The sequence below is a fragment of the Tubulanus polymorphus genome, chromosome 3 (genome assembly GCF_964204645.1).
Source record: "Tubulanus polymorphus chromosome 3, tnTubPoly1.2, whole genome shotgun sequence".
NCBI lineage: Eukaryota > Metazoa > Nemertea > Palaeonemertea > Tubulaniformes > Tubulanidae > Tubulanus > Tubulanus polymorphus.
In genome coordinates this window covers 11,377,812-11,403,757 of record NC_134027.1, presented here as the reverse complement: position 1 = coordinate 11,403,757, position 25,946 = coordinate 11,377,812, and the positions used below count along the sequence as shown (strand labels likewise).

The 25,946-nt window shown below is 41.9% G+C and overlaps 2 protein-coding genes across 2 annotated transcripts in view; one reads left to right on the top strand and one right to left on the bottom strand.

Annotated features, from left to right (window-relative positions):
- LOC141901541 (ATP-dependent RNA helicase DDX1-like) overlaps window positions 1-25,946 on the top strand; it is a 176,269-nt gene that overhangs the window by 70,227 nt on the left and 80,096 nt on the right. The window lies entirely within an intron of this gene.
- Window positions 1,197-3,516, bottom strand: LOC141902585 (uncharacterized). The gene has a single exon (XM_074790388.1). It carries the CDS (start codon window positions 3,375-3,377, stop codon window positions 2,259-2,261), a length of 1,119 nt encoding a protein of 372 aa, XP_074646489.1. The 5' UTR covers window positions 3,378-3,516; the 3' UTR covers window positions 1,197-2,258.

Below are 25,946 nucleotides of genomic sequence, written 5' to 3'. Positions count from 1 at the left end.
TAGAACTCGGCCGTTATCGGCGTAGATATGTTTTTCATGGAAATGTTGCAACAATTTAACATCCGTTTTCCGTGTTACAGGTGCTTCTGATGCCATCGGGTAGCAATCGTTACGAAATCCAATATATACGTTTGGAATTTTCAATACACTCTCTCTCTTTCTCTCGGAACTGTATCCTCCTTGACTTCATCCTCTATGCGACTCTGATTCTGATATGACTCAATATCATCGCGCGTCGATGATTCTTGTTGTTATATCGGGTGATATTCCTAAACACGTCTGCTTCAGATGATTAATAGCGGTGTGGATTTGATTCGTCGCTCGTAGGATAAGATTTATCGCTACGTGTCAAATTTTGGAAATACTTCGCGCCACACTTGTGTACCAATTGAAGGTAATGCGTTGCCGGATGATTGAGTGGCTGTACATGACAATATATACACGACAGCTTTCTAGTGGCAGCTTTTAAGCCATTGAAAGTAGTCTTTACATACATAATGTCCAGTGGAAATGAAACTAAGATTTCGAGTGCATGTTCCGACAAATGAAACCTTTGAATCAGATGTTATACTTCTTCAGACTCCACTCACTCAAACGAGAAATCATAATTTACGTACTGGCTAACTGCGCGTAAACAATGTTCCTATTAGCTCCGGATTTATCCAGATTACAGGGATCCAAGGGAGGGGGGTTTTAGGGGGTCTCGACAATCGTTGAAATGACCTCTGCCTGAAATTACTGTAGGTAATATGCAAATTTTCGTGAATGAATCTTTCATTGAAATGTTTAAAAAACATCTGGGCTTGACCCCGTCTGTTCAAATCTCTCGATCCACCCCTTGATTAAAGCAACCTCGATGCACGCCAAGTCAAAAGATAAATGATTGAGACGTTTAAAAACTGTTAAGATTTAGTCCTTAAGACCGTTCACACTTTTCGCCAAGTCTTCTTGCTTGCGCGCAGGAAAATGCGCTGGCAAGATTTATCAAGCCCGGCCCGTCGAGGATAGAATGGGATCGTTTTTTTCATAAATAAACATTATCCGATTATGAATCATTGAAAGACCATACAAGCATATATTACAGAGATTATTCCATAGCATATATGATATGATATTTCATCCAGCAGTAGTAGACAATCGGACAACTTTTAATTTAGTTTATTCACCGAATATTTTTTTTCAATAGGGTACCGGCACACACCTGAATAACGGTCAGTTTTACTAAAAATTTATTCATTTTCAATCAACTTAGAACTGAAACCAAATCTGAATGCCTACTGAAAGATATGGCATTCTTCCATAAAATGGTTGGCTGAGGTTTTAAAGGTCATTGGCATATCGAAATTATCAAATTCCAAATTCAGAAACAACTCCTATGGATCGAGGTAGGTAAAGTGCTTGAAATATGCTTCATTAAAGAATGAAATGGGCATAATGAATGGGTTCATATTTGCATTGCTTCTAGTTCATAGTGAACTAGTAGGAGTCATCCCGCTGGTATCTGGGTGAACAGCCATCGATGGATCTGCTGAACAGCATGGTTACGCTGTCAAAATTGTAGATCCAGTTGATGTCACTGCTCAAGATATAGCAATGGGGCCCAATTAGCAATGGTGAAAGTGAAACCAGCTTTTCGACCACAGGGGCGCTATCAAAATAATTCAGTAAACTTCATTGGGTGACCCATCCTCCCTCAATGGGAATTCAAAACCTGATGGCATCTTAGCCATGGCACGAAACCCTGCCGTACTATTCCAAGTGTACAGGTTTGGCGCACTAAAACTTGCAGCACCAATCAGATTGCATGTTGTATCAGGCAAATTTCACAGGTTAACTATAAATGAAAAACGTGGACTTAGATAAAATGTGATTTCTGATTGGCTGATAATGATATCATCTAAGCTGCACATGTAGCTGCGCACTCAGGCTAGTTAGGCAGGGTAATGTACCATGGCGAATCCCAATGCCATCAGGTCAAATACCTGGTGAGGGCTGATTTAGGTAACCGGGATAAATAGAAAATTCCGGAAGTTAATCTGCCAATGACCTTTAAAATAGTTGATTTACCTTCAGAAGAAAGTTGGGTAAGTACGAGAGTGACTAGCTAACAGTGCGGAGCCAACCTGAATCCTCGATAGCCGGTACCCCATTTTAGTCCACATGTTTACTGGATTCGCGTACCCAAGTCGGTCGTATTCGCGCACCAGTAATGTAAGCTCCGCGGTTTATTATACAACGACGATCGCACGACGAAAGTTTCACAACGTCGTTACGCCTATTTCCGAATCGAGTTTGACACCTTCGCCGTTGATCTCGACCGTCGGCACGGCTTGCATACGGTTGCGATCGCGCAGCTTCGGAAACGTGAACAGATCGCGTAGTTCCCTGACAAAGTTTCGATTGCAGATCATGTGCCAGAAAATCAGTATCGAGTAGTTCATGCACGACTCGACCTGCGTGACCGCGCGCGCCAAGAACACGGCCGCGCGCACGTTGTTGTCCATTCGCATGTGTGTCGGTAAGGTGTACTCGACGATGTTCTGTATGATCGAGGGACTGCCGAGAACGAAGTACGATATAGTCACGCAGATAACCACCGGACTTAGCTCGGGCTGGTATTGCACGTTGTGTTTGTTGCGTTGGTGCCCGATGATCAGGATCAACGACGTGAAGCATATGATCACCAGCGGAATATAGCTGAACATGATGGCCTGTATCCACGGCCAGATTTGCGTATGGAAGAAATGATGCGCCTGGCCTAGGTAGCACTGCTTGTCGATGAGCGTGTAAGTCCACATCGCGTGCACGCTGATGCACAGTAGTCCGACGATGATGACGATCGTGAAAATGCGCGCTTTGAACAGCGTGCAAATCTGTGGCGCGCGCCGCGGATTCCAAACGGTGATCGAGCGGTCGATGCTCATCGCGACGACGAGCCAAGTCGGAAAGTGCACCGACATCGCGAACAGAAACTTCCATATTTTACAAAGCCAGTCGGTCAGGTCGGATATGAAGTGCTGTTTCAGTAGGTTGCGCGACATCCAGTCCGTGCCGCACCCTATCAGCAAAGCGACCGTGTTCGAAAACGCCAACACGGCGAGGTAATGAGCAGACGACGATTGCATCATATGCGGCCGACATTGCACGACGTACGACAGGATGTTGCCGATCGTACCGATAACGATCAGAAACGGCGGCACGTAAAGGTGTATGCTGTATTCGATGCGATCGAGCGGTGTCTCCGGCCACTGGTCGTATTTCGCTTCGTAATCGCTGAAGTTGCCGTTTTTAGTCGCGTTCGAAAGCATGTATTCGACGTTGTTCGAATGGTTCGCCACTACCGATGCCGTGGCACCCACGACGGACGCATTATTCATGACGTAACCGATGACACGACGATGGAAAAAATCTCGAACGAAGCTTTCGTCGCGGTTGCGTGTTCGTTGTCGTAGCTCGTCTCGTAATACTCCGCGTTCTCCGCCGCTGCTAGCCTCTCGCTTCGGTTACAATTCGCGATAATCAAAATTACCAGTGATCCCCGATTCAGCAGTGTTCCGTGAAAAATAAGTCGCTACGGTTTCGTATACGCACGTTTTCCGCGGAACAAGTTTCATTATTATAAGTTAATTCCCGGTTGTTGTCGTAGTAGTAGCGGTTGTTCACACACGCACGCGCGCGATCGAAAAAGCGTGTGAAAGCTATTCCGCGAAACGTTGTCGTCGTCGGGTAAACATCGGCCACGTTTTCAGTTTGTTTCTACTTCTATCGATGATATCGAAAGTGTTAAAATGCGGCGGTATTAAACGCAGCGGAGAACTCACGCGAAAAACACCGGATACCTGCATCAGTTACGCAAACACGGCGTAATGACGCTTCGAAGTATCGCGAACGCAGCGCGTTTCTTTTTCGCCGAACATACACGAATACGCGTCGAATGACGGCGTTTTTATAACGATATTAACACTTTCCGCCGACGATAAAAATACGACACGCCCCGACACGTTAAGAGCTTTTACGGGGTGATTTCGAAATGATTTAGTCCATTTCCGAGTAATCGGGTAATCCGGTAATCGGCGCCACCGGTGTTTGAAATGACTCGTTAATTTTGCGAAAATTGCGGTTGTCCGAATTTCGTAGATATTTTCGCGAATTTCCTTGTATTTCCTATTTTCTCTCGCGATGAGTGCGAATGCAGCTACGATATTGTAGCCGTCCTTCTTCAGCTCGTTCTGAAGACGACCGGATCATCGAGCGAACGTACTCGTACTGAGCGCGCGCATAACGATCACCACCGCCACCACTGCACGGTCGTTCATTTTATTACTGGATGATTCAGTTGTATTCCCCGTATTATAACTCTCGTCGTCTTATATAATACCAAATGGCATCCAGTTTCCGGCTAATCACGTGTATTATATACAGGTAACCGATTGATTGAACAAACTTGCATCATCGGCGCTTTGTCGGCACTCCAACAAGATCATTACAGGTTTCTTGAAGCCGATCGCACATATTGCTAGTAATTCTGAAAGTATACAAGTATAAGATACTGATTAGTTTACTCGCATATCTCGGTATATCTGTGTTCAATATATCCCGATGGGTATGCATCACCTCGCGTCTATCTATTGGATTATGGGATTCGCGCCCTCGAGGACATAATCTAAATGAAAGTGTGCGCGTTCATTAGTCGTTCAAACATCTATCAGGGTGTGCGCAGTAATAAAAGGTTCACACCATGGACTTATAAACTAGTGGTACATAGGTCTATGGTCACACCAATGCGAATTTAATTCACGCCTACAAACAAGTGATCGAGCAATCGGTGAGATGATTAGGTCACACGCACACAGCTCAGAGTAAGGCAGGTGGGGCGATTCGCGCATTTTGGACGGGCGTAAAATTCAGCCCCTGCCAGTTTGGGCCAATATTGTTCACGCGCTAGGTGACTTGCCTTTCTTCAGCATCTGCGTGTGTCACAGGCTGGCGACTGACTTGGTAAACCTGGAAAATTCAGAGAAACTGACAAATCTAGAAAAAGATCAGGGAATTTGACAAATTTTACCAAAACCCTTGAAAAAATTCCGGGAATTCAAAGACGGTATTGCTTTCGACCAGGTGGCCACCCTGCGTGGCCAACACGCTCTCTAATCAGTCATTGGCCGAATTCGACTCGGGCTTTCTCCCGAGAGAGAGTGATTCAGAGAATGCAACCCTATGTGATCGCGATAGAATATCTTTATAGCCTAGAGGGCTACCGATATACTGCTAAATGCTTACCGTTAAAATCTATTATCGCCTGAACATGGTTTGTTACCGGTATATGAGCTTATGTACTGGTTAATAACAAAAATCGAAATTGACATTTGTCTTGCGAACCAGGAAATATATGTCTTCAATTTCTATGATATTCATGTAGACTGGAGTCAATGGCTTTGATTATGATTTTGCTTTCGCCGAATGTACCAAATTAAATAACTTAAATCTTGGGTGTGGTGATATGCACGATAACATAAGGCATTGTCATAGGTGTCATAGGGTATCGGCGCATGTGCCAAATGCTACTGTTTAATGGCTCCGATCAACCTCAAGGGTCTAGTAGATGATTCGATGTTTGATTCTTTAGGCTCCATATGGATGTATAAACCAGTTTAAATGACCAGGTTAGGCTGTATAGTTAAACTGAGTTCATTTCCATCATTTTAAGCCTAAAGGCGAGTTAGACAGAAAACCAACTTCAACGTTTATTGACACATTGAAAAAAACATATATTGTGTAATATTGTAATAGATATTGTGATATGAATTATATGATATTAAGGATCAACAAAGTTATTTTGGATTTGAATGTACCAATGATCGAATTGGCAAGGTCTCACCCCACATCCCCCCTATCCCCCCCCCCCCGAAGTACCGAAGTAGTGCACATCCTCTTGAAAATAATGATCCAAATTTATCAAAAATAGAATGAGAGTAATGAAATATATTTGATTATTGAATAAATGTCAAAAGAACACAGAACTTCTTATATAACGCATACTAGGCATAAATGTATATAACATTATTGTAACGGTTTTTAGGGCATCAAAAATCTGTGTTGGCTATCTCGACGTGACTCACGACATTTTCTTTAATTCGTATTTTAGAAATTTCGATACGTCTATATATGTATTAGTATTCGCGTATTAGATCACCGGAATGCGCTGAACATGAGAGGAATTAATTCTACCCGGATTCTGGCGCGTAGTCAAGACTTTCAGGTTCATTCTGATCACTTGACACCGTTTCCCATATCCCGAGATTGACTTCCGGATGCGAAATTAGTCCCCGAATTAGTTGGCGTCATTAAGACTGCCGTTAAAGGAGCGGAGTTCCTGAGTTCCTGTAAGCAGTGTTGGCGAATACAAAATGTTTAAAAGCCAGTTTCTGCATCGTAATTGAGCATCAATTACGCGCTGATCTATCTTTAGACGTTGATTGCTTTGATGTTAAACTGTGACGGGCGCTTACTTAAAATCGGTGTGTTCAAAATAACCCTTATCTCGTGAATTACGGTTTTATTTCGTGCGATTTTTGCAAACATTTGTCGGAATAGTTTTTATCGACCGAGAAGGACGTCGACCGATATCTTGCGAGCGAGATCGATATCGGTTGAAAGAGACAAATCCAATAAATTAAGCGTAGCTATTCCGGCATGACTAACTGTTGGTCTTGTGTAGTCAAACTTGCGATCTCAACTTTGAACCGCGAATTTGACGCTCGCAAATCCATGCATGCTATTTTTTACAGAGAAAGTTATCACTTTTTGTTACTGGTACAGTGCTCAGTACAGTTTTTTGATGTTGTAAATACTGCTGCAATAATCTGTTACATTGATACCTATTATGCAATATATAAGGGGTTCTGCGTGAGTCGATGTGCATTATGTCATCAATGTTGGCGTTTCAAAATAACAATGACAATTGCGAATTTTGGCGTTTATTTTTTAATCAAACATATTTCATAACTCTTAATCATTTTTGATTGATCTTTGATAATTTTTTTAGAGGATGTGCGCTACGTCATCAATATATATCGGGACTAGACTGGTTGCCGCTCAATTCAATTATTGATATACTCAAATTCAAGGCAACTTTATTGATCCTCGATATTATATCATTTATACATAATCCATTTTCGACGATATTACGCAATACATGCGAAAAATAACACACAATATGTGTGTGTTATTTTTCTTCAAGGCATCAATTCAAGTTATAGTTTTCTCGTCGTTGATAATTTCGATCGAAACGCGGAGAGAAAGGATCACGACATTACGAAATGAACTACCAGCAGAGTTTAAGTGCATAATCCTCGATTGCCGCAGCTGGCCCGTTAGTGAAATAACTCGTAGCGCGTGTCTTTTAGGAATCATCATCGACGACACTGGTCAACTGACAGTAATAGAGATTTATATCATCGCGGAATCGCTCAAACGTCTTTCCTATGCACAAACAATTGCTCGCACGCTGATGAAATTATGATAAAATTTTATTAGTTTCTCAGTGACAGGCTATATCTCAACGATCTATCTACGTGAAACTAGCGATGGACCGTAACTGGGGTTCTGGCGGATTATTCAAACTGCTACTGACAAGATTTGTTGTTGATTTAATTAGATGTCATCGCGCGCGGAATTTTCTGCTGGGGAATTTCTCAGCCTGCCACGGCGGCAGCGCTGATGAACTGATCTATTAACTTTGACAATGTGAGATTTGCCTTGGAGTAATAATTACGGGAAGGTTACGCTTGACGCGCGATTGTTTGTGCCGCTGTTAGATAAGGGTGGACTTAATTCAGGTCGCGCTAAGATCCGATCAGATCGTACGCGGTCAAATCTGCGATTTTTTATCGTCGCCAATCGTGATTCTCGATGCGATGAAAAATTTTTTAAAGAGAGTAGAAAGTTCAACCCGAAATGGTTTTCAATTTATAAATCCGGGCGTGAGCGTAAAACGCTCAAAAACGATGACGAAAATTGAATATCAATTTATCAGTCGTTTTTTTTTTCAGTGTCGTCAGAAAGGCTCAACACGCTGAGAAGATTTATTAATACGGTCAAAAATAAATTGCTTTTATTTTTATCTTAATCTCCCGAAATAAATCAACGCCGAATCAGATTTTCTGTTCGACGACGACGACGACGTCGTTTCGAAAAATGCTATTTCGTAATGGAATTACCGAGCGAAGGGATGATTGGCGCTGCCAAACGTTTCGCGATTCGCCGTTTATGTTTTTATCCTTCTGGCCGGCGGAAAAATACCGATTTGATGCGTAAGGAATTGGGAAATGCATTAGCGTAAGTTCTTACTCTTGATAACTGATTCCTCTACAACACGCGTTTCTTCGTATTTCGACGAAACATCCGCACGTGACATTCTGACTGTTTAAGTTCACGATGTCGATGATTTTATGTGGAAATCAGGGAATAGTCCAGGAATTTTGTAAAAGAGCTTTAAATCATGGGGGATAAGTCGGAGAAATTTGTTGAGATTGCTAGATCGCGCGGGAATAGTCTGGGAATTTTGTAAAAAAAAAAAAGAAGCTTAAAATCATTGATAAGTCGGGGAAGTTTGTCGAGATTGCTAGATCGCGTGTACGGTATAATCAAACAGTCTCTGTCTATGTCTTACGTATCTGACTGTATTAATTGATTGGATTCTTAGCAGATGAACTCGGATGAAAAAGCGTGTGCGTAACAGAGAGTTGTCAGGGAATAAGCAAGACAAATAAAAGTGAAGCCACCCTGAAATATTTTCCTTCATAGTTCAATGAATCAAGTTATTGACAGCAGTCCTGTACGGGGCTATCTGTTTTCTTTCCCCATCCCATCTCAACCATATCACTTGTATTTGCGCTGTATTGTTAGCCCTGTTGTCAGGGGGCATTGGACTTTCGGTTGACAGCTTAAATTGGCTTCCCTGCATCCTGCCATATATAATGTATATATCTTTCTTGGAGAAAAATAATGTATTCTCTGTGGGGTATTTTCTTAACCATTTATGTATGGAAAACAAACTTGAACTTGAACTTGAACTCCTGCGTGAAGCAGAAGACACCTGTCGTGAATTTTGATTTGCGCATTTTTTCATGGTCCACCTCCCGCTTTTGAAATTCCCAGTCGTCGGATTATAAACGTAGTGTTGTGTGTAACTATGGAAACGTCACCGTTAAACGCGTTTCGATACGCGAGGCTGTTGTGAGTTTAACGGGCGATTTGAAAGATGAATTACGAAGCCTCTAGAAAATGTTTTAAACACAACTGGCGTTGATGTGACAAGTTACTCGAACGTAATCCGCGAATTAGAAAACAAAAACAACGCGATAGAAGTTGACATTTAGAAATCGTTTTTTTTTTTAATCACTTATGCCGGGAACACGGTACTAGGCAACTTTTGTGCTGATCGGTTTTTTTCTAGTCACGGGTGTATTTTGAAAGAAAAGACGCGCAGGGCACGCTAGGTGATTGCTCTCGGATCGGTGATTGGTGTGTTGAGCTAACGGCGGACGAGCATATTTTTTCGCCAGATTGCAATGATTGAATTCACCGGCAAAATTCACCGGCGAATTTGCCGATGAATTTGTACCCCGTCCCCGATACTAGCGGGCACGTACGCAACGATCGAAACGAAGTTCCGACAGCGTATGCCTGGGGCGGAGACTTGACAATGCATCCGATCGGTTGATAAAGATCTGATCGAGTAAACGAGCGAAGGCGGAGCAGATCCGATCGCCGGTGCGTAATCGAACCAGAATTAAATATCAAAGGTGTTTGATACGGGCGAGGTATTCCTCGTCGCCATGAGTGGGCACGCGGCCGAATTATCGGCATCGAATCAGTTTTCAGTTTTTGATTGGCCATTTGTTCTCTAAAAGCAGTAGCGACGGTCGATGGTTGAAGTTTTACCAGATCCGAAGGTCCTACCACAGCCACAATCAAAGTCAAATGGGCGGGACCTGTTTGGCCTGGGCCAAATTTGGCCAGACCAAATGATTGCATTTGAATTGCAACTGGTGCCGAAATCGACCCATTTCACTTTGTTTGAACATCGTTTAGTATCTAGTGAGTGGTTGGCTCGAGCCTAATCCGTGCCAATTTGGGCCGGGCCAAATCGTCTCCGTGTAATCGCGGCTTACCTTTCTAACCCAAGCTGCGAAATATTTTCGATATCACGCCGCGCTTGGGTACTAACAATTTTATGGTTTCATAGAACGTACCGAATACCCCATCAACACTAGGATGTCTAACCGAATTACACCCTGAGAAACATATAGGGAAATTCCAACGGCCGTAAATTGATTAAGGCCTCGCGTCGAATATCCGTTGAATGCATGTTTTGCAGTATTTATGGATGTTAGGTGACCGAGACCGTAGCGTTCTAAATAAGATTAGGTTTATCACGAAACCAGGATAATTCGCTGGGTAATTCGATTAGCGCCGATGTGTGGTCATCTACGCGTAATGCGACCTTGTTTATGAGCGGTCAGCGGCGATAATCAGGTACATAGTGTCCATATCACGGGCAATCATCGTCGTTCTTCGCATCGGGCGCTAAATGAAGTATTCGTGATAGGTAGGATGTATACGAAAGATTGGAAGTATAAACCAAGGAAATGAATGTAATCTATTGAAGTGCCGTTGTTCGATGGTTGCGCTCACAATTAAATCTTCGAGTAATCATTCGGAAGGATTACTGTTAAGATCGAATGAAGCGACTACAGCTTTGACATTCCCAGCGGTCCCACACCTTATGTTTCTATTACTACAAGGGCGGATAAAGAGGGCGCCACTGACATTCCAACCCCTTAATTCGGCATGTAGGCCTGAAAATGGCCCAAAAGGAATTTTCTAAAGAGGTTTGCCTTTAGCCCCCTAAATACCCCCTAGAAATGTGCCTGTTACCTCAGCATCATTTTGATAGCGTTGTTAGTCAGTTTACCCGTAAACATGCTCTTCAGTTGGACATGGGCCAAATATCACATGGATTGGTTCGGGACTAGTTTAATACGGACCAAATCATCTCTACTAATTTATCAATATGTACAGAAGAAGCCTTCCCCACAGGTCCTTACTTCTTTCTAGCTGAATGTTACAAAACCCACTTTTCTCTTTTTTGTCCGCAGATATATCTCGAGTAAGACGGAACGTCCAATTCCAGGTACTAGGTGGATAAATGAACCAAAACTATCTGTCCTTGATGAACGATATAAGTCGCGATCACACGGAGACGATTTTGCCGGGGCCAAATTGGCACGGATCAGGCCCGATTCAAATTTGGCCTGTTCCTGATTAGAGAGTGCGTTCATATGTATGCAAACCATTCACTCAATTATAAACGATGCTTAAACATAGGAAAGTGAGTTACATCCGGAACCAGTTGAAATTCATATACAATAATTTAACCGGTGCTAAAATTTGGCTAGGGCCTGGTCCGATGCAAGGGCCAAAAATGCTTTCTACAAGCCAGGGAATAGCATTTTTGTGCAGTGATTTTTCATTTTTGTTTTGGGTAGTCTACCCTCATATTAACCCGTTCAGCCATGGGAGCGCCGATTTGTGACGATCAACAATCATGTCATCGTCGCCCCCCCCTCCCTACCAATATTGAAGTGCTGCCGGCGTCGCCAAGCAAAATGACAAAAACAGCCGAAAACTCATTGAAGTTTTAATGGATGCACTAGTGAATATAGACATTGGAGAATAGTTGATTAGCTTCGAACCGCTGAAGGCAATAAAATGAGACACAAACACTGAAAACTCATTATTTTTAGCTGCTGCTCGTTTCGAGCATTCGACGAATGTTTTTAGTGATGTGAAATGGAACGCTATCGTATTCATTTCATTTGCCGAGGTATGCGCGCGTTATTAGCGGAATTTGTAGTTCCGCGCGATGAAGATGAAAAAGCTCAAGATGTTTAGTCGTTCTTAGCGCCGGTTACGAAATCAGGCGTTTTAAGGCCGTTCTATAAATATCCGTGTCTTGAAACGACATCGTGATGTGACTTGTCGAGCGAGCGTTGTCGGGTACTTTTGAAGTTGGCGGATGGCATTTCGATTCGATTGAAATACGAAACTATATACGCGCCGCGCGCGTTCTTAGAAAGATACTTAAAAAAGAAATTCCGAGAAAAGGAATCCTATTCTAGATTAGAATGGTAAAGTTAACCTCTCATCATCTCGCGGTATGCGATATCTGGATTATACACAATTGGCAATTTTTTTCCACTTCTGAAGTCAGATCAGTTGGTACCAAAGAATGTGTCCAAATTGAGCGATATCCGATCCAATTTCGATAATCGATCCAATTTCGTTTTTTACGACTTCTTTTCCAAATGTTTTTTTTTTTATAATCGCGAGATTTCTTTTTTCACGAAATCTGCCATGTTCTACCGCGCAGTTCTTCGACGTTGTCGCAAAATCGTCTCCGATAACATCTGTCCCACTCGCAAACAGCTGATCCTTACTAGCGAACATATGTCATTTTTCGTTATTTGAAATCTTCCGATACTAATGATATAAATTTTTTTCTCCGTTTTGCTTTTTTTCAGGTAAGCCTACTACGGTTATTCTCTCGGTCGACGATAAGGTACGGAAATTAACTCATTAGATACCGCATCCGATTTATTCATATACATCCGTATTTGGTTTTCGTGTCTCTGGTCGCGCGACGTTTCGTCATAGTCTGGCGGAGAGACGAAAGCCGCGTTCGTTTAACGGTTCGCCGTAATCCCGCGCGCGCTTTCGAGGAGAGACGTATCAGTTTCGCACGCTTCGCAGAACACCGAAATCAATTCCCATAGAAACCAAAAAAATCCGATTTTAATGGGAGAATTCGCCGCCGCCAATTCTCCTCAGTGTAATTAAAATGACGCATGGAAGCCCTTCAGTGAAACGGCCCGGTTTTTAACAACGCGCGAACTGAATTATGTTTATGTTTTCGTGTATATCTCAACTTTTTTAACGCTCGCTCGGTGCGTTGCGCTTTCGTCGCAGTTTTCGCGATATTGACACAATGCCCGATTTAGCTGGATGGCGATGACGGCAGTTTCACCGAATGACGATGCACGCGAACCTTTCGGACAAGTGGCCGCCATCAAGTTGTTAAACATATTTGATATCCGACTCAGCCATAGATGTAAGCCGTAGTTTTTTGTCGCCATAAAAACCATTACAACCACGTCTATATTCCTAGTATGTGCTATTTAAGGGGTTCTGTATGAGTCGATATGCACATGTCGCCAATATCGACGTTTCAACATAAAAATTCACACTTTGAATTTTGGCGTTTATTTTGTAATTGAATATATTTCATGACTCTTATTTAAATTTTTGATAAATTTTCATAATTATTTTTGAAAGGATGTGACCTTCAATCAATATATCGGGGCTAGACTGGTTGCCAGTCAATTCAATTATCGATAATTTCAAATCCACAATAACTTCGCTGATCCTTACCGCAGTGCGGTGTATAAATCAGTGACAGATTTTGCTATTACACCGCACTGGAGTGTATTGATGTAATTAGTAATATCTCTCTTGAAAGATGGCAGCACCTGTCACACATAATGAATTACTAATAACTAGCGATACACCGCTCCCCTGTGTAGACGCACTATAGTGGTATTCCCGTTGTTCAACACACTAAAAATGGAATTCTTCCAAATTCTAAAATCATCTCCAGCACTAAAGGGTATTATTTATTCAGCACTTAAAGGGTTAATATCACATATAATGTTAATATCTATGTACATATTGTATTATTGTTGACAATATGAAGCTATTTTGCTATTTATCAAGGCATGGATAAACTTTCAAGTAAGTTTTCTTGTTTAACGCGCATTTATCCGGTTTCGCTGTTAAGCGTGCTCCAGCATTATTGGACGAGCAGTGCACTTTAAATGCGCAACCTTGACTCCTCCCCAATTCAGCGCAAAACCTTGACACCCGATTGGGGAGGGGGGGAGAAGAACAAAAGCTTTTTCGAAGCATCGTTTTCACGGGCAAACATCGTTTGATAATGTGCCAGAAACGCTTCATCTAGGCTACTGTGCTGTATTTAATCGCGCAGTAACGTCGGTGTCACATTGTCGTCGTCGTACACAATTTCAAAGACGAGCCCCGACCTCTCTTGCGTTTCTATCGATCTTTGACATTTTCAGTTAACGCTGATTAAAGGGTGTCTCTCAACAACGAATAGATTTTACACCATAATCCCGACGAGTTTCTGAAAAAAAATTGATCTCATTTGATCGATGCGAGCCGCGCGTTGATATACCGCTCGGCGGCTGTGGAGTTATTTTGATGAACTCTCAGCGAAGTCATAAATAGGATCCAACCGACTTAACAACTGCTCGACTCGATATTCCATGAAATACTTTCTATTATTCATTTGTTTACTCCTTATACAAGCTGGTTACTGGCTTGCTCATTTTGGTTCTATAACCAATCTAACAACAGGACCAGTCTAAGGCCATTTTGGTTCTAACCAACCTAACAACAGGACCAGTCTAAGCTTATTTTATTTCTTTTGGTTCTATAACCAACCTGACAAGAGAAGTCTAAGCTCATTTTGGTTCTATAACCAACCTAACAGCCAGATCAGTTTAATCTCACTGGTTCCACAACCCACCTAACAACTAGACAAGTCTAAGCTCATTTTGGTTCTATAACCATCTAACGACTTAGTCTAAACTGAGAAAATTTCTGCAGTTGAACTTGTAACCTAAAGCGTCAATAAATAAGAAATGAATTGAATTGAGTATCCCACTCGGATATTTCTAAAATGGAACTAATGTCCATAATCTGAAACAATCGCGTGGAGACTTTAGACGGGATATAGCGGCTTCAGAAAAAGTCAAAATCATTCCAGGAATACTGAAGATCATTCATCATCATTATGTTTTATCCTAGACGACAACTCGCTAAAGCTAAGTGAGAGGCCCGTCCCTTAGGAACTGATTTATTCCGGCGAAAACTCGTTGCGCGAAAGAAAATGTTTAATCTCGGAATAACACCGCTTCGTTGCTCGGCCTTTTATGATAAATGTAAAAATATGACAAGTCGTGCTTGCGATAACACGGTACAGAGTAATTTCATACAGAAGCTGTCAACTTGGTAGGCACCTTTTCAGGCGCCAGACGGTGAGGAAGTTTATCACTTTTTTGGGGCGTGAAATTGATTTTCTCCAGACAACCCAAACTGGGTATATACTTGAATTCACTGAATATATATATATATATGTATATGTATATATATATATATATATATATATATATATATATATATATATATATATATATATATATATATATATATATATATATATATATATATACATATACATATACATATACATATACATATACATATACATATACATATACATATACATATACATATACATATACATATACATATACATATACATATACATATACATATACATATACATATACATATACATATACATATACATATACATATACATATACATATACATATACATATACATATACATATACATATACATATACATATACATATACATATACATATATATATATATATATATATATATATATATATATAGGCTACTACAATTCAAAAACTATATATATATATATATAGTTTTTGAATTGTAGCCTGCCAGGACTACACGTTTCAGCTCGAAATCAGACTACTCGTCACTTTCTGACAGCAGCCTGAATTCACTGCTCGCTGTGTATCGCTTTTTCGAGTACATTTCAAATGGTTGTCGGGGCACGCACGCGCACGACGCCGGAGTTTAGCGCGAATAATTTGATAGATCTCATCTCTGCAGGGAAAACGGGGCTAGCGAGAAAGATCATCCATTTGAAGAATCAATGTAAGACCAATTTTGATAAAACCTCCTACGTGAAGTGTACGTGAAAAATGCCCCGGGCTGCAGTGTCAGCCTTCCAGTTATATTTTCGTTATCTGCCGCTCGAAGCTGACAAACTTGATTACTGTTGTTGAGTCTTTATGGGCAATTTTCATTATGTGCATTGAGTTTGTAGAAGGTTAAAATCAGTTTGCGTAAGATGTGACGGACGGTTACTGTCTTCACATCGCTGATCCGGTGAAGTGTAAGTCGGTTTTGGTGTTTCCGACGACGGATAGCGATGGCTCTGGAGAATGTCCAGATTAGCTTATAATTTCCATCATGTGTGTGTTGTGTGTTTTTCGCGGTTGAAAAATAACCATTTTTGCTACACATATCTCCTTCACGGCGGAGCTGAATGAAAATGGATGTTCGTAATTACGAACGTCTGCCGTCGCGAGACAGCGTCGCAGATGAACAGTGACAAACCGCCGACAATGCCGTATTCTTTCGGCTAATTGCATTCAATGTTGATAAAAGGGGAGCATAATCCGAGTGGTTAGCAGCGTCTCGGTGAAACCGTACGAAGTTGAGAGGGGGAGAGAGCGAGAGAGAGAATCAGTTTGTTGTCGAGTCGAGAACGATCTCTCTCGAAGATTAAGGTGTAGAAACGCGCGGGTAAAGATTTACGCAGTTGTCGCTGATCAAAGCGCTTGTTGTCTACGTGCGGTTGAATATGATGTCGATAATTATGGAAAGATGCGCGACCTTTTTCGTCGGTGTCGTAGTCGTCGTCGTTGCCCGACACTCCCGAAACCTATACATTAGATACCGATTCACGACGCGGGGATTCTGACACGATTTTGCCAGCAAATAAATGGCTCGGCTGACAGAAATGATGACGTAGTATTGACAAACTACGCGGATAAATTATTATGTTCCATGTTTATTCGGCGGTGATAAGATGTGTAAGAGAGATCGCGAAATAGAAGGTTACTATTTAGTGACCTTCCGAGGGCCTGGTTCCATAGCGTGGGCTCAGACTATCATTTCTATAGCCAATCTAATAAATTAGGACCAGTCTTCAGATTTAAGACCAGTTTCCGACTTCAGTTTCGACTGAAACCATGACTCAGTTCAAGACGTATGACCAATTTAAGACTATTATACAAAATCAGGGTCATCACGCTTGTAACAAGCTTTTTTGAAGGGCAATTCTATTTCAAGGTCAAGGGCATTTTTTTACCGTAAAAGGGCCACTTTCCTTTTGAAAAAGGACGGATCTAAAATATGAAGTGCCCCGGTACCTGAATAAATCATTTGAAAAAGGATTGCTTTTCATTTTCCAAAAAAGAACAAGAACATTGTATCCAAATTTAAGAACATCCTTGACCCAAATTTTCTGACACTAACTTTGAAGGGCACAAATGTTAGGGGGTTTCGTTCACAACCCTTAAACCCCCACTCGGCACGGCCCTGGTCTTTTTATATTCGTAATAGCCAAGCCACGGAAGTGAAGGTTTATTGAATTGATTTTTAGCTGGATATACGCGCAAACAGATTTGATATATTAAGCGTAAAATCGTGAATTTAAGACTACGTTTTTAGTTAACTTTGGCGTATTCTTTCATGCAGAATCGGATGAAATTGGTTACATACCTCGCAGGTCTAGACTAATCCGAGATACAAGATACTTACGTCGAGCTCGCGCGCGTTATATGTTTAATATGATTTTCATACGGCTAGTAGTTATATGTATATTATATTTAATATAATGAATAATTGCCACCTGTTGGAGACTCTTGATGTCAGATGTTTAAGTACTCTGCGCTGGTGATAATGGGTTCGGTTGCAAATTAAACACTCGATGTAAAAGCAATCGTACGTAGATAGATTGGTATGGATTTCAGGGATTAAACGCGAGGGCGTTTGCAGCGGAAATTCACGGCTAAACTCGGGCATGTGTGTTTGATTTCTTTTCGATATTTCGATAAGAAATATTACCTACTTCGCTTTGTTTAAGCATTGTTTAGTATCGAGTGAGTGGTTTGCATATGAACGCGTTCTCTAATTAGGCCCAGGCCAATTTTGGCTCGAGTCTGATCCGTGCCAATTTGGCCCGGGCCAATTCGTCTCCGTGTGATCGTGGCTCGGGCTTTCTCGAAAAAACACCAGTTTATCTCCCGTGTTATCAATCATCGTAAACGGATAATATCGAAAGTTTCAACTTGAGGGTGTGCTGGCCTTTTGATACTTTCTGATTTGAAATATATCACACTTTGGCAATAAAGCAACGAAATATAATGAAGTGTCACCGCAAGCTGATTTGACTTTGATGAATACACGAAGCCGTGCGTCGTTATAACTTGATTATAATCCCAGCACGCCCTTAGTAAACTGACTTCAAGGTGTTGATGACAAAAGCTACCTGATTGATATCACGGGAATATCTCGTGAGTGATATACATATTGCATGTGGCCTTGCATGTCCAATGTGGCTAACCATCAATTTACTAATGAAATTATATGTATGTAATCGAGCCTAGGTTCTAGCCAAGATTTCGTCGGTACTGCTCAACAGTAGAAGAACAGGGCACTCAAAGTTATAAGGGCCTTGCAGTCGACCCTCTCGATCTGCTTCTTACTCCGCCATACCCTCTTCCAACTTCACTTCCCTCCCCTCTCTCCCCATCTCTCTTTCTTTCTCTTTCGCTAATGGAATTCTATGACTGCAATTACTATACAAACATTGCGTACATCTTAAAACGACCGATGTCTGAGAAAGTTGTTGAATTCGCTCTAAAAACTGCTATGGCTTTTATTCTATACGCGAAAACCGAGTTAACTGATGTCGCAATGTTGGCGATAATGCGATAATGCGAAATCATAAATTCCTTTTTCATCCGAATCGCAGCTGGTGTAGGGATAATCAAATTTTCAATCTTTCGGCCCAGCCGATGTAATGGTATTACGAACAAAAAAAGGTGATTTACTTAAAGTTCCCGCAAGAGACAACCTTTCTCATCCCCTCCCTACATTCATGTGCCCGTATAAATCCACCATCTTCGGAACCGTCATCCATTTCAGACTTTCACGATTCTTGGAGCAAATTTGCAATCGTTGACTTTTTTACAGTGGCTAAAGAAACTTGAAATGCCTAATGTCTAGCATTCGTAGTTCATTTACGTGAGTTGCTGAACTAACGAAATGAAGCCTGAATGATCAAAAATTGAAAGAATGGGGATTTAATGTCGGTTTACAACTGCCGGTACAGCCTAAAGAGTAGGTTAGCTTCTCTAGGAGATGACTTTTTCAAGCGTTGCTCTTTCGCTATTAGAATAAGCTTCCATTGAGAAGCCAGTGAAAGTCACGAACAAAGGAGTAAAGCAACGTAGATTTTCTCATCCGAGCGATATAGTTGATGTGAAGGATTTTCAGTAATACAAGTTTTTGGTTCTCGGGCTTCCTTATTCTCGAACTGCGTGTCCGTCTGTGTTTGTGTGTGTCAGTCTTTCAGCTACTTAGCTTCGATAATAGTCGGTCGATCTCTTGGCTCCAATGTTAGTATGGTGGTCAAGTTGTGCAGCGCAAAGAAGGGGCCCAATGCACCACCTTGAGGCAGAACTAGGCACTGGAAACTGTTGTTTTTTAGCAACATGACCTTGAATATGACCTCATAACTGAGGAACACTGACCAAATTCAAAAAGATGTTTGACAAAATTTAGCAATTGGACCTAGATGCAACATATCCAAAATGTAATGAGAACTAACGCATGGTAATTTTGGAGTTTGAGTCGACAAGCCTGAGAACCGTTGTCGCCTATGGCTTGTTTCAGATATTATGTGTCGGTCTGCCTCAGAAAAAAAATATTCACTGCTGAAGCATCGAGCAAATAAATGCCTATTTTTATTTCAACGCTCATCGGGACGACGGCATAGTCAAATAGTAGCTGCTCACAGAGAGACATGCTCTGAATTTTATCGCTCGACGTTTACATTGACACACGGGGCCGCGTATGGTCGTAGACTATGTCCATTTCCGAGTTCGTCTTAGTAATCATAATCTTCGGATGATTTTGTTTGGTTTTACTCACCATCTGATTTTTAGTTATTATGAAAGGAAGCATCCGCACGAAGCCGCGTTAGTGTGTGTCTTAAAGATAATTGGGTTCCTTTGATTCGGGAATATATGATCAGTATCGGATCTCGCACGGGGAAGCTTAATGCCACGTTGCTTCTCCGCGCACTCGACGACGTTCAGACCATTCTGAGTTTACTTCGTTCACTGCTTTGGACGAACGTGGAGTGGTTAGAGGGTTCGATTCTGGGAATCCAGGTCGTGTCTGGGAATCCAGGTTGTGGGTTCGAACCCCGTACATTACCATCGGGTCCCCGGGTAACACTTATCATCCTCATTGCCTCAGGAGTAAATGGCTACCTGACCTGATAGATGACTCCTGAGCGATTGTTGGCCGCTCGGCGTTACTTCTCCCCAGGGAGAGATGACTGATACATGTGAGAGTATTGAAATGACTGGGGTAATGATACTGAAAAATGTAGAGCTTGCTGGATTGGGACACATATTATGTTATTTTATTAACTGTTTCTTGATTCAATAGTTTAACATAGTGACTATTTTCACTAATTCACAGCTCGGCTCACCACCCATTAGACCGATAGCTTCAATCAGTAAATGCGCGGCGATGTGTTTACTGTCTGCCGCTGAGTTGAAACTATAACCTACTCTTACCGATTGCGTCGTCGTCGTCGTCGTGTAAACCGCGATACGGCTGGGCTATATAGGTAAAATCCTGGGCGGTGATCGTGTGACGTTTTACATCGCCATTTTCTACAACGACAGCGATTTCCTAGTGAACTTATTTAAGATACCGCAGACCACGTAATCGTCTTGCGGAGAATTTGAATCCTTATCGATCGACGTTCATCGGCGACGAACAGGTAGACGACGTAATCGCTGCAAGGTATTTGTTGTGATTCAGCCGCGATGCAAGTGAAACTAGGAGGTTTTTTTTTATTTGGCGCGTGGCTCGTCTACTCATGCTTCATATACCCGGGTTACGCATCTACACTACGCTAGATACACAGGTTCAATGCAGAGTTTACTGTTTGCCCGCGTTTTTTGAAACCTTTCTTCAAAAAGAAGGGTACTCTTCACATTAAACCCGCACTCGCGTCTGATTTTTTTCTAGTGGAGCGTTTGAGCGCCACAGATGACCTTGAACTTACACACTTGATGTGGTTTCATACTGCCGAAGATGAGATAAGTTAAGACGCTACTAGCTATTTTAGTTGAAATACATCGAAAACTAGGTTCGTTGAGTTAGTGTGGGCCATGACTCCAAAAACCAGTTTGTTTCACTCCCATCTCCCTGGTTTTACAGTCCATGCGTGGAGATAGCTAAGGTTAGTTTGTTAATTCATGTATGGACTATTATGTAATAAGGAAGTTAAAGTTGCATCAGTTGCATTTGATTTTCATCAAAATATGAAAATACGTGAAGCCATGTTTTCGTTTTCAATCCAAATCATAACATTCATAGCAACGTCAACAATTTGCTATGGGATTTGGATAATATTTAAGAATATCCATCGTGGAAACAGTTCAAATCAGTTTGAGATGTTATCGGAGATATTTTCCCATTTTCGCTTGGTAACAACAACATACGATATATGCTGTAAGATACAATGACCTATCCCTTTAAGCTAATCTATCCTCCTATGATCTGCACTCACTCTCCCGACTATAAGACTTTTCCGTTTGCGTGGAACCAATTTCCACCGAATAGATTATGGCCTCGTTTGATCTCGACTCTATTAGGCGTTCAGTTGAGACGAAACAGAATTTTTGTGTTCGCTGTCTGTCTGTTCGTTCGTCTGTCTCTATTCTTGAATGCTCGGCTGGTTTCTCGTTTATCTCGGCACTGATATCCATTATATCGGCCTGCTGTTGAAGCACCTTATTTGGCACTGATCAGGAGGGAGGTTTTGACTCATTCCTATGGTGATAGCCTTGTCCATCTGTCATCTGTCCGTTTCTCATTTCCGCATGATAATTTGGTTTATAGCTAATGTAGGATTAATTCAGTATATTACTATGATTTTGGATAACATAGGTCATCCGAGCCGTGTCTGGCATGGCTATATTTTATATCCAAGATGGATGCCACTGGCACTAAAACGTTTTTCATATCCCGACGACAACTTAGTTCTCATTGGCTGTAGAATCCTTGAACTTTATTTTACAGTACTTAACTATCATTGTTGAGTTTGATTTACGTAATATAGGTCATCAAAGATGGCTGCCACGGCCATATTTGTTTTACAACATCAGCATCTTTTTTAGGCTAAGTAGACAATTCATGGATGTTAGATGATAATGTAGGTCATCCAAGATAGCTGCCACGACCATATTTGTCCATTGGAGGCTAAGTATACATTTCATGGATGTTAGATATTGTAGGTCATTCAAGATGGCTGCTACAACCATGTTATTGTTCACTAAATATGTGAAAGATGTTTTCAGCATATTTTTTTCTGAACGAAGCAGATTGGATATTGAAAAATGTTTCGCAAAAACGCAAAAATATTCCCTATGCAACCCTCTACAAAAAGTTCATAGTTACGTCACGTGGCCTCCATGAATATATGGAAAAGTGTTATTTTCTGGATATCTTTGAAATGAAGCAGATCTTCGAATGTTTAGCGCAATTCAATGATGAATACGAACTTTCTGATTCGTACGCCCCTTACCCCTTTTGTATAGGACGGTCGCATGTATTTGTTAAGAATTCAATATAAATGGAAATATCTCGACAATCGATACGAACGACTTTGAGCTATATTGTCTTCGTATTTGATTCGGAAACGCAATGAAAAACACGAAACATTCATTATTACTATCAGTATTCGTCTTAAGGTAGGGGCACACAAGCGTATTTTTGCACCCGATCGCAACGAACTTATAAATCGCCCGAAAAATTCGCTCGTGTGGCCACTCACGGCGACGACGATTTCGTCGGCCGACTCGATCGCCCGACGAATCGCCCGTATCAAACATGTTTGATATTTTCGGCCGATTATTTACGCCGGCGATCGGATCGCCCGCAAATTCGCTCGTCTGCCCGCACTCAGCGAATTTCGCCGAGCGATCCATTTTTATCAACCAATAGGATGCATTGTTGATATCATGTGATTCGTTAACTCTCTCCCTCTTAGTGCCAGTCGCTGACCGAATTTCGGTTTGATCGCTATGTGTGCCCGCTCGTATCGGGCGTATAATTTCGTCGGCGAATTCACTGGCGAATTTAATCGGCGCGATCGGGTGAAAGAATAAGCTCGTGTGTCCCTAGCTTTAACCATCCGAGTGTTGATGTCGATCTTTCTTTCTGTACCCGGGTTCGATTTAAAACTGCGCCTGATTGATGAGTCCAGCCGAGAACAAGCCGCTGGAACTGTGTGTCGCGAGGAATGAGTTATAAGAACTTGTTTTCTCAAGTCTGCGTTAATCTTGGTGACACCGAGAGAGATTCTTCATCGCGCGCGTGCATGCCGAGACAAGAACAAATCTGTTTCCCTCTCGTCGCCTCGACTATAGAAAAAGAGGAAAACGTCGCTGGAGAACGTGATGAATGGCAAGCGTATGTTATTAGCGGGTTATTTACTTGCGCGGTATACTCGTTTCAATTTCAAGTCGTAAAAGATTGCCAGGCGATGGAAAACGAAACTGGAATTAAGAGTCTGACGGTAGGGGCACACGAATGTATTTTCGATTGGCGAATTCGATCGTTGCGATCAGGTAGGTGGGGTTGGCAAGGCCGGGCAAATATGTTGTGTGCACCCTTAGCTTTATACACGGATACCCATCTTCGACGGATAGGTTGATGTGGAGACATAAACATACCAGCGTTACAGTAATAAGAAAAATAGGTCATGAACTTTCTCACAGAATTGCCAATGTCAGGCTATAGTTCACTTATCTCCTCACAGAGGGACACACGTTCCAAAATGGCTGATGATGTTTTGTGTCCGTCATTTACTAAGTCTAATGCCTCCTTGTAATTATTCACATTTTAAACAATGCTAAAACCTTTCCACAGTGATTTAGGACCAAAGAATGTCACATCGACATGAAACGCAGCACCCAATAGCTGTGATGTGTCCTCCAAAAAACCTCCAACCAATTTATATAATTATCTAAGATATGCTTATGCTTCGAACCATTTATGCGATTAGCACGGATTAGTAACTAATGGTATGCAAATACCACCGATCTCTTTTCATTGACTAGGACGTTCCGCGCTCACCCTCGCTTTTCGCGAACGCAACGCGCAGAAATCTGTGCACTCTATTCCGAGAAAGATTCCACGAGTAATGGCCGCCTTCGACCACAGGTCAGAGTGAAAGCCAGTCTTTCGCGCGCGCTTGTCTCAATCACATTAGCGCATGATGGATCGTTTCGCTTACGTGACATCTCGTTCGAAACCTTCAATGCCGCCGATAATGAGTGAGATTACAGCGGCGCGCGCGCAACTCGAGATATGTATGATTTTCTCGAAAACATCCCCCGGAGGAAAATCCTGTGTGTGTGTGAAATTGTTCAATTACTCGTCAGCTAATTATTTCTATTATGTCGGCGCGCAGTCACTTCATTAGGCATCGTTTTGTGCCGGAGAAAAAAAATCGTTATTTTCAGTTCGGTTCGTATCTGTTGGAGCCGAGATCACACACGGAGAGAATTTGGCGTGGATCAAATCGGCCTCAGTAAAATTTGGTCCGTGCCTAAAAATTTGGTCCGTAAACCACTCACTCGATACTAAACAATGTTTAAACAAAGCAAAATGAACCACTTGCAATTCACACGCAATGATTCGACTGGCGCTGAAATTTGGCTCGGGTCTGGTCCGATGTTCAGCTGCCGCATTGGAAATAATGGCACCCCGTGTTAAAAGTTGTTCAAAAACGCTCATGCGACAAATGGGAAATATAAAACTGGGACTAATCTTTGCGCAAGCGGGAATTGTACAACTGGGAGATAGGCTTTGATTGTGGCTTGTGTTGGAATTCTGACACGTGACTATATGGCTTCACTATCACCGTTTATACAAGGGAGGCGCAAAAGAATTTATTGATATTTCGTAAATCCTTAAAATCGCCATTGATTTTTCATCCAAAAATCGATACGCGTACACGGGCAGAACTATAGAATACTCGGCGTTCTATCGGAAATATCATTTGCGGCATTATTTTCAGATATTTCGTAAAATCGTGCGTTTTCCTCGCGCGGCCGATCGGAAATCATTTCGATGGTTAAACACGTCATTAAACCTGACGTTGTCTACAATTATTTCCTACGAAGCGTCATGACGCCTCGAACGTTTTTGAACGTGTTCCTCGCTCGTTCGAGACGTAATTTCCAATGACTGCGCGCACAAAGAAGCCAGACGAAGACGGTTTACCCGTCTCTTCTTCAGATGTGTTTTAAGTCGCTTTCGGTTTTTTTTCTGCCGCCGGTGTCTGGATAATAGGATATAGAACTGCGCTGTCAGATTTGATAAAAAGACGACTCGGGTGAGCTGAACATGGCCGCGACAGGTGGAAAACTTTCTTCGGCGTTCCTCCTGTATAGTTCGGTTCCACGGGCGGATCTAGCCTGGGTTTCTGAGTGCTGCTCACCTGTGGAAGGGCACCTATACCTGAATTTTTAGTGCTCTGAGATGCGATCCATCAATTTGGGGCATCAAATCATTCTCTGCATCCAGAAAATATCAAATTTCAACCCGTCAAAGAAAAATCTTTCACAAAGAAATAAGGAGTTTACCCATTTTCGATTATTCAAATTGACCATCTTAAATTACTTCCACCAGAACTTGCAAAATAGTACGAGTACCGCACCCGCAGGGGCTGAAGCGGTAGGCTGGATCTGCCCCATGGTCTCGATATTGCCTACCGCAGCGAAAACGACGCGTTAGTGGAAGCGTTTTTCGAAATTCGAATCCGCTATGAAATGTCCTACAGGAAATATTATACCGTCGTGTTGTCGTTCTT